At 36.6% G+C, this 17,801-nt stretch overlaps 1 protein-coding gene across 1 annotated transcript in view; it reads right to left on the reverse strand.

Annotated features, from left to right (window-relative positions):
• Positions 1 to 17,801, reverse strand: part of LOC123638775 (synaptonemal complex protein 2-like) — a 72,882-nt gene that overhangs the window by 15,280 nt on the left and 39,801 nt on the right. Inside the window, exons 20-25 of the mRNA XM_045552605.1 lie at positions 16,645 to 16,687; positions 15,707 to 15,854; positions 15,066 to 15,121; positions 13,150 to 13,279; positions 7,977 to 8,050; positions 7,787 to 7,856 (exon numbers count right to left, since the gene is read on the reverse strand). Of these exons, the coding sequence (XP_045408561.1) occupies positions 7,787 to 7,856; positions 7,977 to 8,050; positions 13,150 to 13,279; positions 15,066 to 15,121; positions 15,707 to 15,854; positions 16,645 to 16,687 (521 nt within the window). The remainder of the gene's footprint in view (positions 1 to 7,786; positions 7,857 to 7,976; positions 8,051 to 13,149; positions 13,280 to 15,065; positions 15,122 to 15,706; positions 15,855 to 16,644; positions 16,688 to 17,801) is intronic.

Genomic DNA, 17,801 nt, shown 5'->3' on the forward strand with positions numbered 1-17,801 from the left:
CAATGCCCACACTGTGACCCTGCCCAAGGCCACCTCCCTGGAGGATCTCCTCAGTTCCACGCCTTCGACTATCAGCTTCTCACCCTCCCTCTCGCCTGAGCTCTCACTAGTGGCAAACAAGTTCCCAATGGACTGTCGAGAATCCCCGTCTCAAAACCCACCCAATTCTTTTCCTCCCCACCTAAACCGCTCTCTTCCTTTCTATACCCTCAGAGCTATGATATCATCTCACTTCTTCTTTCTTCCCATACCCACCCTATTCACTACTGATTTTCCCTCTGAAAATTCTGGAATCCAATTTCACTAAATCACTCAATGAATATTTGGATGTTACTAAGCACAAGGAGTTGTGTAATGGGGCCAACAGGCCATGGGCAGTAAAGAGGCAAATGTCCTTTCTTCCCCCTGCTCCTGCTACCCCGGTCTCCCTGTGGATCCCCGGACACGCCAGGCATATTCTCGCCTCAAGGCCTTTGCACCTGAGGTTCCTTCTGACTATAGCACTTCCCCATATATCTGCACTAAGGACTTCTCTGGCCACCCAATCTAAAATTTCAACACAGCCTCCCAACTTTTTAAACCCCTTTCCCTGCTTAACTTTTTCTTAGCTTTCCTCACATAGAACATACTACATGTTTTACTTTTCTTGTGCATTATCCGTCTCCCCACTGGGAGGTCAACTCCAATGAGGTCAGGCATCTTGCCTGTTTTCTTCCCTACAACATCCCTGCCACCTAGAAAAGTGTCTGGCATGGAGTAGACACTCATTAAACATTTGCTGAATAAACAGAGGAATACCCAGCTCCTACAAATAAGATACTAGACATGCCCAAAGGAGATCTCGATAAAATAGATAAGAATTGATTTCAGTTCTCTTATTCTGATTCTCTTACTGGTGAGGATAGAGGTAGAGAAGCAACACAAACTTTAGAGACCCAAATACCCACTATATAAATAGATAAATAGACATTAATAAATTTGGTATTTTAAGATCTGCTAGAACTACTTTTGGGGGGAAGCTCTAAACATACTGATTTTTAGAACTTGCACCACAGTAGGAAATACCAGTTACCAACTTCAAGGTGACAAAAGGAATAGGAAAAATGTGTTAAAATTATACCAGAGAATAGTCAATCTTAAAATAGTTCATGCTCTGTGGTATATATATAAGGTGTTTTTTAAGAAAAATTAATAACCTAGGTTTAAATATCAACTTAGATTATTTTTATTAAAAGCAAAAAGAAAAACAAGAGAGGTAATAAATACTAATTGAGAGAGAAAAGGATGATCCAAAAGACAAAAGGTCTAAACTAGTAATAAGAGATATACAAATAAATGACCATATATGAATGATGAACTTCATGGGACACCTTAATTGGTATTCTATAATAGAATTATCATAAACTGGAAATTTCACTAGAGATCACATTCCTACTCTGCAGAACTTGGACAAGAAAGAGCCAAATATCCAGCCTCTTTGAAATAAAAATATAAATTAATAAAATTAAAAGCATAAGAAATACTCTCAACTGTGAGAGGTACTTTATAGGAGTTAGTATCTTGTTCTTCTCACTGCACTTATATTTAGGTGTGTTCATTTATTTGAAAGGTATGGATGGATATTTTCCAGAGGGTCACATTGTTTCAAGAGCAAAAGAGTTTTAAAAATCAGTGAAGGAACCCAGGTACAGCTCCATCCTCCTCTTCCAGACTCAAGGCAGACAGCACTCATGCCTGAATCTTCTGTGGTGTCTATACCCCAAGTCAGGGCCCAAAAGAACCACTTAGAAGGGATTCCAGATAGCCTCAATTAGGCACTGATGAATGACCATTACATTTCCTTCTTTGCTGACTGTTCTGCCCTTTCTGGGACATTTTATTTTCTTCTTCTTCCTCCTTTATAGCAAATTTGTAGCAAAAGCCCAAAGCACAGGCTTGAATTTGGACGTATCATATCCATGCACTACCCAGGGTAAAGCAGGGCATCTGCCAGCACAGATACTAGTTATATCCACCAGAAAGAGAAATCCAGGAACACAGCATAAACAACCTGGTCAGCCCTTGAATTAATTATATGGAATTTGTGACCCTACTAACTAGGATCATCCAGACGGATGACTTCATGGACGTGGAAGTAGCCTGACACACAGAACCCTTCTCTGAAGTGGCAATGCTGGTACAGTGCTTTACCAGGACCCAAGGTATGGCTCTCCAGAGGAACCCGTGCTATGTCATGAAAGGCTACAAGTCCTAAGTGATGTCCTTGGCTAGGTTCTATTTCCATGGTAACTGCATACCTCTGTTAACCAGCACTTTTCAGCATTCTCAGAAAAGAGTTAAAGCTACACACAGAGAACAGCTCAAAAATGAACACAAACATAGTAAAGGTCATCTCCAAAGAATGCGAAATCCACGTGTTTGTTGGTGGCTGGCAGAGGGAGTGTGTCCTTGCTCTCGGAAGAACAGCTTTCTTTATTTCCATGAAAACTGAAGACTTTGGCAATATGAGGAACTTGTGAAGTTGTTTGGGGTGGCCTCCAAGGCACAAGTCTTAGAGAACATAGTTTCTTGTCCACGCTGCACTTTTAAACTCATATTTCTGGTAAAAACAATTGTTAACGCTCGACAAGAACCAATCCTATGGTTTACAGCCAGGTCTCCTAAGTTAAGGCATTTTCTTAAACATTGCTCTGAAGCGACACCCTGTGGCACAGAATGATAAAGGCCAACAGAATAGCATCTTCTTCACCAAAAGTTCTCCCATGTGATATTTACAGCACTTTCTCACTGCCAAGTCCTTTGTTTATTCTACCAATGTTTATCAAGTGCCGAGAATATGAAAAATTAAGGACCATCTTTACCATTGAATTACTCAGTCTGATGGGAACTGCTAAAATATCTTTTGTATGGATTAATGCATTTTAAAAATCTATAAACCAACTGACAAATATTTGTGACCATGTATAAATGCTTATTCAAATATGGAATCATGCAGAAGTACATCATTAAATGTTGGGTTTTATAAGTTTCTTACTCGGTTACCTTGGCAAATACAGAATGCCTCTACATAGGAGGCACTGAACTAGGCATTCACAGCACCGAATGGAATGAAGGAGCTAAGCACCTGACTCCTTTCTGATTCTGGGGGCCTAAGAAGGCAGATGAGGGCAAAATGCAATACCATAAATAAAATTACCCTCCTTGCTTTCAGTTCTGGAAGCACAGCACATCAAAAGTTCCAGGGTAAACATTAAAACACAAGTAAGCCTGGGTGCAGTGGCTCACACCTGTAATCCCAGCACTTTGGGAGGCCAAGGTTGGAAATCTGAGACTAGCCTGAGCAAGAGTTAGACCCCTGCCTCTACAAAAAATAGAAAAATTAGCTGGTGGCACATGCTTGTAGTCCCAGCTACTCAGGAGGCTGAGGCAGGAGGATAGCTTGCACCTAAGAGTTTGAGATTGCAGTGAGCTATGATGATGCCATTCACTCTAGTCCAGCTGACAGAGTGAGACTCTGTCTCAAATAATGATGATGATGATGATAAAATCTTTCTATCCCCAAAATTCCCAGGTAATTTGATAGGTGATTTCTACCAAACTTTTAAGAAACAGTTACCTTACTGTAGATGAACTTTCCCAGAAAAGCAGAGAGAGAGGTGCTCAGCCTCCCTCCACAGGCTGGTGGGACACTGATTTCAATGATAGCAGGAGAAAAGCTTAAGTCTGTTCCTCATGAATGTAGATGTAAAGCTCATTAATTAATTATGAGCTAAAAATACCCAAGAGTGTGTGTGTGTGTGTATATATGTTTTTTTATTTCAGCTCTTCATGGGGGTACAAAACCTCAGGTCACATACATTGTCCATGTCCCACCCATCCCCCTGAGTCAGAGCCCCAGGCGTGTCCATTCTCCAGACAGTGCACCTGGCATTCACCATGTAGTCATACCTCCATCCCCTCCTCCCCCACCTTCCCGAGTTAGCACCTTCAAGCATGACCATTCCCCAGACGGTGGGCAACGCACTCATCATGTAGGCATGCATCCATCCCCTCCCCCCACCCCCCGTCTCAGTCTGATATCCAGTTGGTTTCCTTCCCTGATGTGCATTTAGGTGATGATCAGGGAAACCAATTTTCTGGTGAGTACATGTGATGCTTGTTTTTCCATTCTTTGGATACTTCACTTAATATAATGGGTTCCAACTCTCTCCAGGAGAACCAAAGAGATGTCGTATCATCGTTATTTCTTATAGCTGAGTAATACTCCATGGTATACATATACCACAGTTTACTAATCCATTCGTGGATTGATGGGCACTTGGGTTGTTTCCACATCTTTGCGATTGTGAATTGTGCTGCTATAAACATTCGGGTACAGGTGTCTTTGTTATAGAATGACTTTTGTTCTTCTGGGTATATGCCCAATAATGGGATTGCTGGATTGAATGGTAGGTCTACTTGAATCTGTTTAAGGTATCTCCATAATGCTTTCCACAGGGGTTGCACTAGTTTGCATTCCCACCAGCAGTGTATGAGTGTTCCTGTCTCTCCGCATCCACGCCAACATGTGTTGTTTTGGGATTTTTTGATAAAGGCCATTCTCACCGGAGTTAAGTGGTATCTCATTGTGGTTTTAATTTGCATTTCCCTGATGACTAGGGATTTTGAGCATTTTTTCATGTGTTTGTTAGCCATTCTTATATCTTTTGAAAAATTTCTATTCATGTCATTTGCCCACTTTTTGATAGGATTGTTTGATTTTTTTCTTGCTGATTTTCCTGAGTTCTAAATAGATTCTTGTTATCAGTCTTTTATCTGATGTGTAGTATGCGAAAATTTTTTCCCGTTCTGTAGGCTGTCTGTTTATTTTCATGACTGTTTCTTTGGCTGTGCAGAAGCTTTTTAATTTAATCAGGTCCCATTCATTTATTTTTGTTGTTGCTGTGATTGCCTTAGGGGTTTTCTTCATAAATTCTTTGCCTAGACCAATGTCTGTAAGAGTCTTTCCTACATTTTCTTCTAGAATTCTAATCGTTTCCCATTTAAGGTTTAAATCTGTTATCCACCATGATTTGATTTTTGTGAGAGGTGAAATCTGTGGGTCCTGTTTCAGTCTTCTACATGTGGCTATCCAGTTTTCCCAGCACCATTTATTGAATAGGGATTCTTGTCCCCAGAGTATGTTTTTGTCTATTTTGTCAAAGATTAGATGGCTATATGAGGATGATTTTATATTTGGATTTTCTGTTCTGTTCCACTGGTCTGTGTCCCTGCCCTTGTGCCAATACCAAGCAGTTTTAAGAACCACAGCCTTGTAGTATAGTTTGAAGTCTGGTAAATCAATGCGTCCCATTTTGTTTTTCAAGAGTATATATTTTCTTAAACACACCATGATCAAGTGAGGTTCATCCCAGGAACACAAGTGTGATTCGACATCATAATACCTATCAGTGTAACTTGCCACATTAACAAACAAAAAAGACCACCCCTCTACTCTTTGTTTCTATGCGTTTGACTTTTTAAAATTCCACATATAAGTAAGATCATGCAGTGTTGGTCTTTCTGCATCTGGCTTATTTCACTTAACATAGAAGGGTGGTTACTAGGGCCCAGTGGGTGGAGAAAATGGGAGATATTGGTCAAAGGGTACAAACTTTCAGTTATGAGAAGGTTTTGGACATCTAATGCACAGCACAATGACTGTAGTGAATAATAATGTCTATGGACTTAAAATCTGCAAGGAGAGTAGATCTTAACTATTACCACACCCACAGAAAAGATAACTATGTGAGGTGATGAATATGTTCGTTAGCTTGATAATAATCACTTCACAATGTTCATGGACATCAAAACATCACCAAAACATACCTTAAATATATACAGTGTTTATTTTTAAACTATACCACAATAAATTTGGAAGGAAAAAATGAGCTAAAGGAGAAAATTCATTTGATTATCTCAGTTGATGCAGGAAACACATTTTGTAAAGTTCAATACTATTTATGATTTAAAAAACTCAGAGCAAATTCTGAATGGAAAGGAACTTCTTTAACTTGGTAAAGATTATATACCAGAAATATACAGCAAGTATATGTTTTACTTAATGGAGAGACTTCAGATTCATTTTTTACAAAGTTAAAAATAAGAAAAAGATGCAGACTTTCATTGCTATGTTTAACATATACTGAAGATACTAGCCAATGCTATTAAGAATGGAAAGCAAAAGATCTAAGTATCAGAAGGGGAGAGATAATCTATTTTTTGGCAAATAATAGAATCATCAACATAGAACCAAGAGAATCAACAGAGAAATTATTATAAGAGCCCAGCAAGGTTGTAAGATGCAGGATTATGTTATAAAAATTAATAGTATTTCTCTGCTTTAGCAACAACAAATTTAAAAGCAACAGTAACAAAATCATAACAAAATCACTAATATCTAGGAATTAACATCAACAATACATAAGCCCTTCATGGAGAAAACTTTAAAATTCTATAAAACACACAGACAACACAAATCAATGGAAAGACATTTCGTTCTCTAGCTAAAGAAATCCTATATTATTGAGAATTAAGAAATATACTTTTAAGTATACTATATCAATGAAAAAATCAAAATAAAAAATAGAAAATATTTTAAACTAAATAACAAATGTTATATATTAAAAAATATTTCAAACTAAACAATAACAAATGTTATATATTGTAGGATGTATTATATCCTACAATGTAGAATTCACCTAAAGCAGCACTTAGAAATATATATACCATTATGTATTAAAATAGTAAGTAATATATGATAATACGACTTTTTGGTAGAAAAGAATTTCACATGACTAACCATAGAGGAAAGACTGATGAATTAGAATTCACTAAAATTAAAACCTTTTATCAAAAAAGCAATTATAAATACATTATACACAGAGATAAGTGCAAACCACAAAGCAGAAGATATTTATAACATATATAACCAAGGACTCATGTCCAGAATATACAAAGAATTCCTAGGAATCAATTTTGCATTTGATTCCACTACTTTTTTTCCCCACTTGTGCGTTCTGAAAAAATACTGTACATTCAGAAGAGCTTGTCAGATGTGTGCAGTTTAAAAAAGGATTATAAAGCAAACATCTGCATAACTGGATGAATCTGATTTGTAGATATTTATTGTGTTACTATCTGAAAAACAATTTATAACTATTTGAATCTTTTTGATACATAATTTAAAATGTAAAGAAAAAACACGCAGTTAAGAAACTATAAAGAGTGGAGAGGTGTTATATTAATTCATTATGTTATATTCTATACAACATTATACATTGTATCATAGACAACACTGTGAACTAGACTGGAAACTTTCATAGCACTGTGATTATGAGAAAATGAATTCAGAAGTTTTAATAATTTGTCCAGACAACATTTTAGAACACTTCTTATAAACTGCAAGTGACCTACACACTTGGGTAGGAATAAGCTCTAGACCAAATCCTTAGGTGCCCCCACCATGCCCTCCTCTGAGACAGGAGAGGAGGTGTGAACAGCTGGTGGATTCTGGTCTCAGGCTGTATTTTCCTTGGCACAAGCGGTTCTGGTTCCTGAGTGAACTGAATGAAGCCCCCATTTCTCCTCTTAACCTGCATGAACACCTACCTGGACCTCTGCTCACCCCATGGCCTGACAATAGTCACTCTATAAAGTGATTTTATCTGCTCCAATGTAACAGCCCAGCCTGCCAAAATCAGATCTCATTGTATTCTATAAGAAAAAGAGTTTATTATTCTCTCACCTCTATCTTCCAAGTTTTGCAGCTTATGTTTGAAGCTAGTACTCTCCATTAATGACTCTTGGTTCACAATCTTAAAAACAAAACAGACCACAAATATATGTATTTTATGGCAAAATAAGAAACAAGTGGTGCTGTGTTACCCCTTAATATTAATTCTGGAAAACCAGATGAATTACCAACAATTTAGTACCTTATACACATTTTCTTCATCTTCTGAGTGCTCCAAGGAAGAGAACTCGCTTGGTGGGTGAGGACCTTGAAGCCCTAAGTGTTAGAGAGAAAAGTTTCAAGTGAAGAAATACACCAAGTAAAACCTGGAAGCAGTAACATTTCACTATTGCTCTGGATATTAAATCTCATCATCAAAAAAAAAAAAAAAAGGAACACAGTCCTAAATAAAACAAAAAACTACTGACTGTATCTTTCTGGGCATAGATGCTTATTAGGTTTGTAGCTCTGTAGATAAAATGAATAGCCTGGTACCTCGACTGGATCAGCACCTTCAGTAGCTGCCCATCTGGCCCAACTACATTGGCAAGGATTCTTCAACCTCAATCTTGTGATTCTTTCCCTGCTCTCCCTCAGATACCCCTTCCTTATTTCCTTTTATTCTTTATGAATTGAAATATGTATATACAGTGTAATGATTACCACAATCAAATTAATTAACACATCACTACTCACACTGTAAATTAGATCCCCAGAACTTGTTCATCTTATAACTCAAGTTTGTATCCTTTAATTAACAACTCCCATTACCCCACCTCCCAGTCCCTGGCAACCGCCGTTCTACTCTCTGCTTCTATCAGTTCCACTTTTTTAGAATCCACATATGAGATCACACGGTATTTATCTTTCTGTGTCTGGTTTATTTCACTTAGCATAATATTCTCCAAGTTCATCCATGTTGTCACAAATGGCAGGCTTTCCTTCTTTTTATGCCTGAATAATATTTCTGTGTGTATGTGTGTGTACACAATTCTTCATCCATTTATCCATTGATGAACATCTGTGATGATTTCATATCTTGGCTCTTATAAATAATGCTGTAATGAACATAGGGCTACAAAACTCTCTTTGAGATACTGATGTTATTTCCTTCAGATATATACCCTGAAGTTAGACTGATAGACTGCATGACAGTTCTATTTTTAAATTTTTGAGGAAACTCCATAATGTATTCCACCATGAGTATACCAATTTATATTCCCACCAACAGTGTACAAGGGTTCCCTTTTCTCCACACCCTTGGCAACACTTCTTATCTCTTATATTTTTGACAATAGCCATCCTAACAAGTATGATATCACATTATGGTTTTGATTTGCATTTCTCCAACAATTAGTAATGTTAATCACCTTTTCATATACCCATTGGCCATTTGTATGTCTTCTTTGGAAAAATTTCTACTCAGGCCCTTTGCCCATTTTTAATTGAATTGTTTTCATGCCATTGAGTTGTGTAAGTTCTTCATATATGCTAAATACTAACCCCTTATCAAATATAGAGCCTGCAAAAAATTTTCTTCCATTGTGTAGCTTGCCTTTTCCTTTTATTGTTTTCTTTGCTGTGCACAAGGTTTCTAGTTTGATGTAGTCCCACTGGTTTATTTTGCTTCTGTTGCCTGTGCTTTTGGGGTCATCAAAAAATCATTGCCAAGAGCAATGTCAAGGAGTTGGTTTTTCCCTCTATTTTCTTCTGGTAATTTTGCAGTTTCAGATCTTAAAGCCTTTAATTCATGTTGAGTTCATTTTTGTATACAGTGTAAGACAAAGGTTTCATTCTTTAGCACGTGGATATCCAGTTTTCCCAATACCATTTACTGAAGAGACTTTCTTTTCCCCATTATGTATTCTTGGTGCCCTTATCAAAGAGTAATTGGTTATATGTGTGGGTTATTTCTAGACTCTCTATTCTATTACCTTGGTCTATGTGTCTGCCTCTATGCCAGGACCATCTTGTTTTAATTACTATAATTGTTAAATATAATTTGAAACCAGGAAGTGTGATGCCTCTGGCTTTGTTCTTCCTCAAGATTGCTTTGGTTATTAGGAATCTTTTGTACTTCCACATGAATTTGGGGATTATTTCTACTTTTGTGGAAAATGCCACTGGACTTTTAATAGAGATTGCATCGAATCTGTAGATCACTCTGAGTAATATGACATTTTAACAATACTAATTCTTCCAATCCATGTACAAGGGCTTTTTCCATTTTATGTCTTTAATTTCTTTCATCAATGTTTTCAGTGTACAGGTCTTTCACCTTCTTGGTTAGATATATTCTTAAGTATTTTTCTGAGCTATTGTAAATGGTATTTTCTTGATTTCTTTTTCATATTGTTCACTGTTAGTGTTTAGAAACACAACTGATTTTGTTGTTGTTGTTGATTTTGTATTCTGTAGCTTTACTGAATTCATTTATTAGTTCTAACAGTTTTGTGGTAAAGTCTTTAGGGTTTTCTATTTATAAGATCATGTAATCTGCAAACAGAGACAATTTAACTTCTTCCTTTCAAATCCAGATGCCTTTTATTCCTTTTCTTGCCTAATTGCTCTGGCTAGGACTTCCAGTACTATGTTGAACAGAAGTGGTGAGAGTGGGCACCTTTGTCTTACTCTTGATCCTAGAGGAAAAGCTTTCAGCTTTTCATCATTGAGTAGGATGTTAGCTGTGGGCTTGTCATATGTGGCCTTCAAGTTGAGGTACCTTCCTTCTGTACCTAATTTGTTGAGTTTTTTTAATCATAACATGATGGTAAATTTTGTCAAATGCTTTTTCTGTATCTATTGAGACAATTCTATGAATTTACCCTTCATTCTGTTAATGTAGTTTATCACATTTATTGATTTGCGTATGTTAAACCATCCTTGCATCCCAATGATAAATTCCACTTGAACATGATGTATGATCCTACTACCGTGCTGAATATGGTTTGTTAGTATTCTTTGAGGCTTTTAACCTCTATCTTCACCAGAAATATTGGCCTATAATTTTCTTTTCTTGTAGCATTGTTACCTGGCTTTGGTAAGAGGGTAATGTTGGCCTTGTAAAATGAGTTTGGAAGTGTTCCATCATCAATTTTTTGGAAGAGTTTGAGAAGGACTGGTACTAATTCTTTAAATGCCTGGTGCAATTCACCAGTGAAGCCATTTGGTCTTAGACTATTCTTTATCTGGAGGTTTGATTACTGATTCAATCTTCTTACTCATTATTCAGATTTTCAATTTCTTCATATTTAGTCTTGGAAGGTTGACTGTTTCTAGGAATTCATCCATTTTTCTAGGCTGTCTAATTTGTTGGAGAATAATTTGCCCAGTTCATAGTACTGTCTTATGATCCTTTGTATTCCTATGGTGTATGTTGTACTATCTCCTTTTTCATTTATAAATTTTGAGTCCTCTCTCTTTATCTCTTGGTTAGTCTAGCTAAATATTTGTCAATTTTGTTTATCTTCTCAAAAAACCAACTCTTAGTTTCACTGATCATTTCTGTTGTCTTTTTAGTCTCTATTTCTTTTATTTATGCTCTAATATTTATTATTCCCTTCCTTCTGCTGACTTTGGGTTTACTTTGTTCTTTTCCAGTTTCCTGAGGTGTGAAGTTAGGTTGCTTGAGATTTTTTTTCCTTACTGTAGGTACTTATTGCCACAAAATTCCCTTTTATTATAATAACACTGATTTTGCTGTGTCCCATAAGTTTTGGTATATTGTGTTTCTCTTTTCATTTGTCTCAAGATACTTTTTAATTTCTCTTTGTTTTTTTTCTTTCATCCATTGTTTATTCAGGAGTGTGTTGTTTAATTTCCACATATTTGTGGATTTTCCAGTCTTCCTCCTATTACTATTTCTAGTTGCATACCCTTATGGTCAGAAAAGACATTTGAGATTAATTAAAGCTTATTAAATTTGTTAAGATGTGTTTTGTGGCCTAACATATGATCTATCCTGGAGAACATTCAATGTACACTTGAGAAGAATGTGTGTTCCACTGCTGTTGAATGGAACGTCCAGTATATGTCTGTTAGGTTCATTTGGTCGACAGTATTATTCAAGTCCACTGTTTCCTTATTGATTTTATTTCTGCATAATCTATCCCTTTTTGAAAATGGCATATTAAAGAACTTTACTAGTGTTGTATAGCTGTCTATTTCTCTTTTCAGTTCTGTTAATATTTGTATTATATATTTAGGTGCTATAATGTTGGGTGAATATATATGTACAATTGCTATATCCTCTTGATGAATTAGCCCTTTTCTCATCATATAGTAACCTTCTTTGTCTCTTGTGACAGATTTTGACTGAAAGTCTACTTTGTTTGATATAGGCATAGCCAACAACTGAGCTATCTGTTGGTTATAATTTGCATGGAATATCTTTTTCCATTCCTTCACTTCCAGTTTATGTTTGTCTTTAAGGCTAAAGTGAGTCTCTTATAAACAACATACTGTTGGATCTTGTTTTTTCTATCCATTCAGCCACTCTGTGTCTTTTGATAGGAGAATTTAATCCACTTATATTTATAGTGATTATTGATAATGACTTACTACTGCCATTTTGTTAATTGTTTATTGACTATTTTGTAGTCCCTTTGTTTCTTTTTCCCCCATCTTGCTGTCTTCCTTCCTTTTACTCTTTAATGCTATATTTTTCTCTCTCCTTTTTTTTTTCTTTTCTCTACTTCTCTTCTTCCAGTGGCAGCTCCACTAAGAAGTTGTCAGTGAAGTGTTTACTAAGTGTCATTGTATACCTGGCAATGTGCTAAGCTGCAGAATAACAAAGGGGAACAAAACGACATCACTACTCTTAATAAACTTAAAAGATACAGATAGTTAAAATAAAATTCAATGAGGGTTAAGATAAAGCTTCTAAGTCAAGAGTCAGCAAACTCTGGCCCCCAAGCCAAATATAGTCTGCTACGTGATTTTACAAATAAAATTTTATGGAAACACAGCCACACTTGCTGGTTTACATCTTGTCTGAGGGTCAGTTTTGTGTAATAACTGCAGAGTTGAATAGCTACAATAGAAACTATATGGATCAAAAAACAAAAACTATTTACTATCTGGTCCTTCACAGAAAAAAGTTTACCAACCCCTGCTACAGGTCATCATTTGAGTTGTCTTGCTTCTTTAAAAGAGGAAGAACACCAGCAATTCTTGTACACAAGCTGATCTCCAATGTCAAAGCAAAATTAAAATACAACATCTTCCATCCTTTGCTAATAAAGACATTAAAGGGAAAAACAATCTTACCTTCACACTTTCTTCAATAGATACTAAAAGAAAAATGTTTTGTTTATCTCAAACTACTTTTCCCAAAATACAATTTTTTCTGTGTAAGTCGACAGAAGATCATGTACCTGTTTTTTTGGCAGAATCTTCAGGAGTTAAAAAGGCAGAACTACTTTGGAATTTTGTTTCAGAAATTTGCAGAGGCATGGTGTCATTTTGCCTAGACATGTCTTTCTGTAATGGTGTTAGAAGTTTAGCCTAAAACACAGAACCTTTTTAAAGTATTCGTATTCACAATCATTTAAAACAAGTTATCCAAAAATTCCAAGACATTTTCTTTTATTTATTTTTGTAGAGACAAGGTCTTGCTATGTTACCCAGGCTAGTCTCAAACTCCTGGGATCAAGTGATCCTCCCACCTCGGCCTTTCAAAGTGCTGGGATTACAGGCATGAGCTACTCTGTCCAACCCAAGACATTTCCAACATCCTTTTAAGGAACTTAAAAATTGGATTTACTCCATTTGAAGATAAATGTGAAGACCACAGATCCCTGAATCAGAAGAACATTAGGTCATATTTTGATTGATAACTTTAAATCAGTGGTTCTCAAAGTGTGGCACAAACTGGTGCATCAGCAATACCTGGGAATGTGGCAGAAATGCAAATATGCAAACCCCAACTATAACCTCCTCAATCAAAAACACTAGGGATAGGACTAAGGAATCTGTGTTTTAGCAAGCCATTCTGGTCATTCTGATGACCACAAATGTTTGGGAACCACTGCTCTAAATCAGGGGCCAGCAAACTAGAGCAACTGCCTGTTCTTGTAAATAAAGTTTTATTGCAACACAACATATCCATTCATTTCCATGTTGTCTATGGCTGCCTTCTGGCTACAAAGGCAGAATTGAGTAGTTGCCACTGAGACTGTACGGCTCTCAAGGCCTAAAATATTTTACTATCTGGCCTTTTACAGAAAAAGTTTACCAATCCCTGCTCTAAAATATTCTCATATACAGAGAGAACTGTATTTAGAATACCAATATATACACAAGACTGGCAATGTCTCACTGAAAATCAGCATAGACTTCTTGACAGTTGCACAGTGTACATTTATGGATTTTTGAAGCTGTGATGTTTCTTTGGTGCTTATTTAAGACAAATGCTGTATTTACTAGAAATTGTTTTTTTGGCCCATTTCTAACTGGTAACTCACTGTTTCAGGCTGAACTAGTCAGTGGATAGTTAAGCATTTACCCTGGCTCACAGGTTTAGCCTACCTCTGTCCTTATAGGACATGAGAGCCCTTTAGGTTCACACAGGGCAACATGCCCCAGGCTTATGGAAGAAAGCAGACAGAGCTATGGCTGGAGCCCCACCTGCATGGTATTTCTGCAGGGGCAGGCAGGGTGCTATTGATACCCTCAGACTCACAGCAGCTGCCCTTTATAAAACCCGTATGTATGTGGCACTGTACTCCATAGTCCTTATATATCTCATTTGATGAGAAACAAAAACCAACTGCTGAGAGAGGTAATTCAGCTAGTAAGAGGCAAAATTTGGTTTTGAATGAGTGCACACACTGAAAACCAAATTCTTAACTACTTTGATGTAAAAAAAAAAAGGATAAGTGAAGAAAAATTAAGAAACTTTGAGGCTTTATTCAATATTTATATAAGCCTAAAGGCATCCCAACCACTGACAAAGGAAATAAATGATTAAATCATTAAAAAGCTTTGGAAGTGACAAGTCAACAAACAAAACTAAGGGAAGAACCTAATGAGTTTACTTTAAAATGTAAATTCAAAAGAGCACGTATTTGCAGGAAATTAGCCCAGATTTTTAGCATCATTCATAATGAACATCCTTTAACAACGTTTGGGAACAATGAAAAAACATCCTAAATCTTTACCCAAGATTCATACAAAATGCTTAGAAGTCCTTGCCAGTTTCTGTTGGCAGAGATTCACATACCAGTAAACCAATGGTTTAAATGCAGTCTAACCCACAGGGCACATGGCAGTCAAGATAAAATTTACTTACTTGGTCTTTCTTGTGGTCATGGTCACTGCCACTACTGAGAGGGAAAAGTGGCAAGACTAAAATGAAAGAAAACAAATATATAATGGATATGTTGATTTACAAGACATAAATTCATTTCTCCCCCTTCCAACATGCAAATACTAAAGCAACTCCCACTTATGTTCAAATGTCTACTCTTAAGTTCCCTTGCTAATCATTCAACCTTGTTCCTCACCACCCAGAATGAATTCTCTGTCCCAGACCTGCCCCGAATGTCACTCTCATATCCTTGTTTTGTCCTTGTAGTTTTTCCTAACTAATAACGCTTCCCTGTCTCCTCTTCAGATCCTACGCTTTTTCCCAAGCATCAGCTAAGGTCCCACCCATCTCTTCCTTGCAGATTTTCGTGATGATTCCAGCTCATGCCAGATTCCTTTCATCTGAACTCCTACTCCATTTATCCATAGCTCATATTTAATTGCTGGTTAATCCCATATTCTTCTGTTTTGTGTTTCATTTTGCCTTTCCAATGTAATTATAGCAGGGAAAGAGACCTCACGATCATATATTTCTTTGGTACCTTTTCCTACCACATACTAAAAAATAAATACCTGCTGATTTATTTGAAAAGTGACTCAAAAGAAGACATATGGCAAACTTACTTCTTACACTACTCCTGGTTCTTATCTTTTTTCTATTAGAGTATGATTTTAGGGATTTCTTCTTTTGGTTACTGGTCCAAGATAGTTCACTGGTACTGGTACTTGAATCTTGACTACTCTCAGAGAAGAGATGTTTCCTGTAATTAAACTTCTACAAACACAGATGAGAAATGAGAACTTTTAAAGGGATGTTAGTGCCACTTATGGACAATTAAACATATTACCACAAAGCTAGACACAGAAGTAACTCCTTCTAGAAAACTGGGCTCTCACATAATAAAAAGACAAAGAAGTAAGGAGGGGAAGAAAAAGAAGAAAAGGATTATCCCACTAGTAAATTCTCAACCAAGTTGCTATTGTAAAGGATGACAAAATCCTCTGGAACCAAATGTTTGCAACTGAAGAGAGGTTAGAGAACTGTTCAAAAGTTGAGGCACCTGAATATTGTGCCAACATTACAACTTCAAAATACTAAATCAAATGACAAAAGAAAGTATCAAAATATTTTTTGCAAAGACATGCTTCTCTCTACACTTTAGAAGAACTAAAACCAAACAGGAGGGTCATTTCTGTTTAAACCTTAAAGCATTTTGAGATTAAGCCTGGACTATAAAAGGTTAGAGATTTAGGGCAAGTTTAATCTTTCCAGTGGATTATTCAACTATATCTTGATATTTATATGAGTATTTTAAAAATCTTTTTCTGTTTTTCTATTAGTTTTTATAATGCTGAGATAAATAAACATTTATATTCAATTTTAATATGGAGCTTGTTTGGATTTTAACAAAGAAGCACACTCTATTTGAGCTCTATCTATTGGGCCCTGTCTCCAAACTGCCCTGCCTCTCCAGGGACTGCTAACAATTCATTCTCATCTCAGGCAAGGGAGGATTCTTGTGAATCCAAACACACTAAGTTGTGACAGTATCTAACACAGCCTTCTCAGACAGGAAACGCATCACCCAGAGACACACCTCCTGCCTGGAATGACGAAACACAGAATCAACTCCCAACACTCACTAGGGTGACATTGTTTATGACAGCATGACCCATGAGATTTAAGGTGGGTGATGGTTAATTATCTAGTTTTCAAATGAATTCATGTTTTGAAGAAGAAAGTACTTTTCCTTTAAAATATTTAGCCATTCAATGTTTTATAGAAAAAGGTCATTTTTCTTAATTGATAAAAATTGTATTTATTTATGGTACACAACATGACATTTTGAAATACGTATACATTGTGGGATGGCTAAATCAAGCTATTTAACAGATGTTAATGTTTTTTTGGTAAGTTCACCTAAAATCTCTTTTATCAATTTTCAAGTATACAATACATTGTTGTTAACTATAGTCACAATAGACAATAGGTCTTTTAAACTTATTCCTCCTATCTAACTTTTTGTGTCCTTTAACCTCTCCCCAATTCGCCACCCCAACCCTCACCCACCCCCTGGTAACCACTGTTCTACTCTCTGCTTTTCTGAGTTTGACGTCCTTAGATTTCACACAGAGGTGAGATCATGCAGTATTTGTCTTTCTGTGCCTGCCTCCTTAACATGATGTCCTCCAGGTTCATCCATATTGTTGCGAATGACAAGATTCCCTTCCTTGTTAAGACTAAATAGTACTCCATTGCACATATATACACCACATCTGCTTTACCCATTTGTCTATCCATAGACACTTAGGTAGATTGAGAAGGTAATTTCTAAAAGGACCTTTGTGAGCCAGTCCTATTTGCATCTTACACTTTCTTTAAGTTAAAGAAATGGTTGGAGGAACCTGCACATTTGTTCCAGTGTTCTCCAACCCAGTGTATTGTAAAGTAAAAGTATCAATGCATTTAATGCATCCTGCATTGGATGTATTAAAGCCATGCAGCAAGGCTTTCCCAGTTTCTCTGGTTTTATATCAAAAGGTGTTGAAAATTATTTACAGAAACAAAAGTATCTAGAGAGCAGTGGTTCTCAAGTTTGGCTGCACGGCACATTAGAATCACCAGTAGGGAGCTTTAAAAACAAACCCCAATGCCTGGGCATCCTCCTTGATCAATAAAGTTAGACTCTCTGGCAAAGGGACCCAGACCATAGTAGTT

Source organism: Lemur catta, chromosome 5 (genome assembly GCF_020740605.2).
Source record: "Lemur catta isolate mLemCat1 chromosome 5, mLemCat1.pri, whole genome shotgun sequence".
NCBI lineage: Eukaryota > Metazoa > Chordata > Mammalia > Primates > Lemuridae > Lemur > Lemur catta.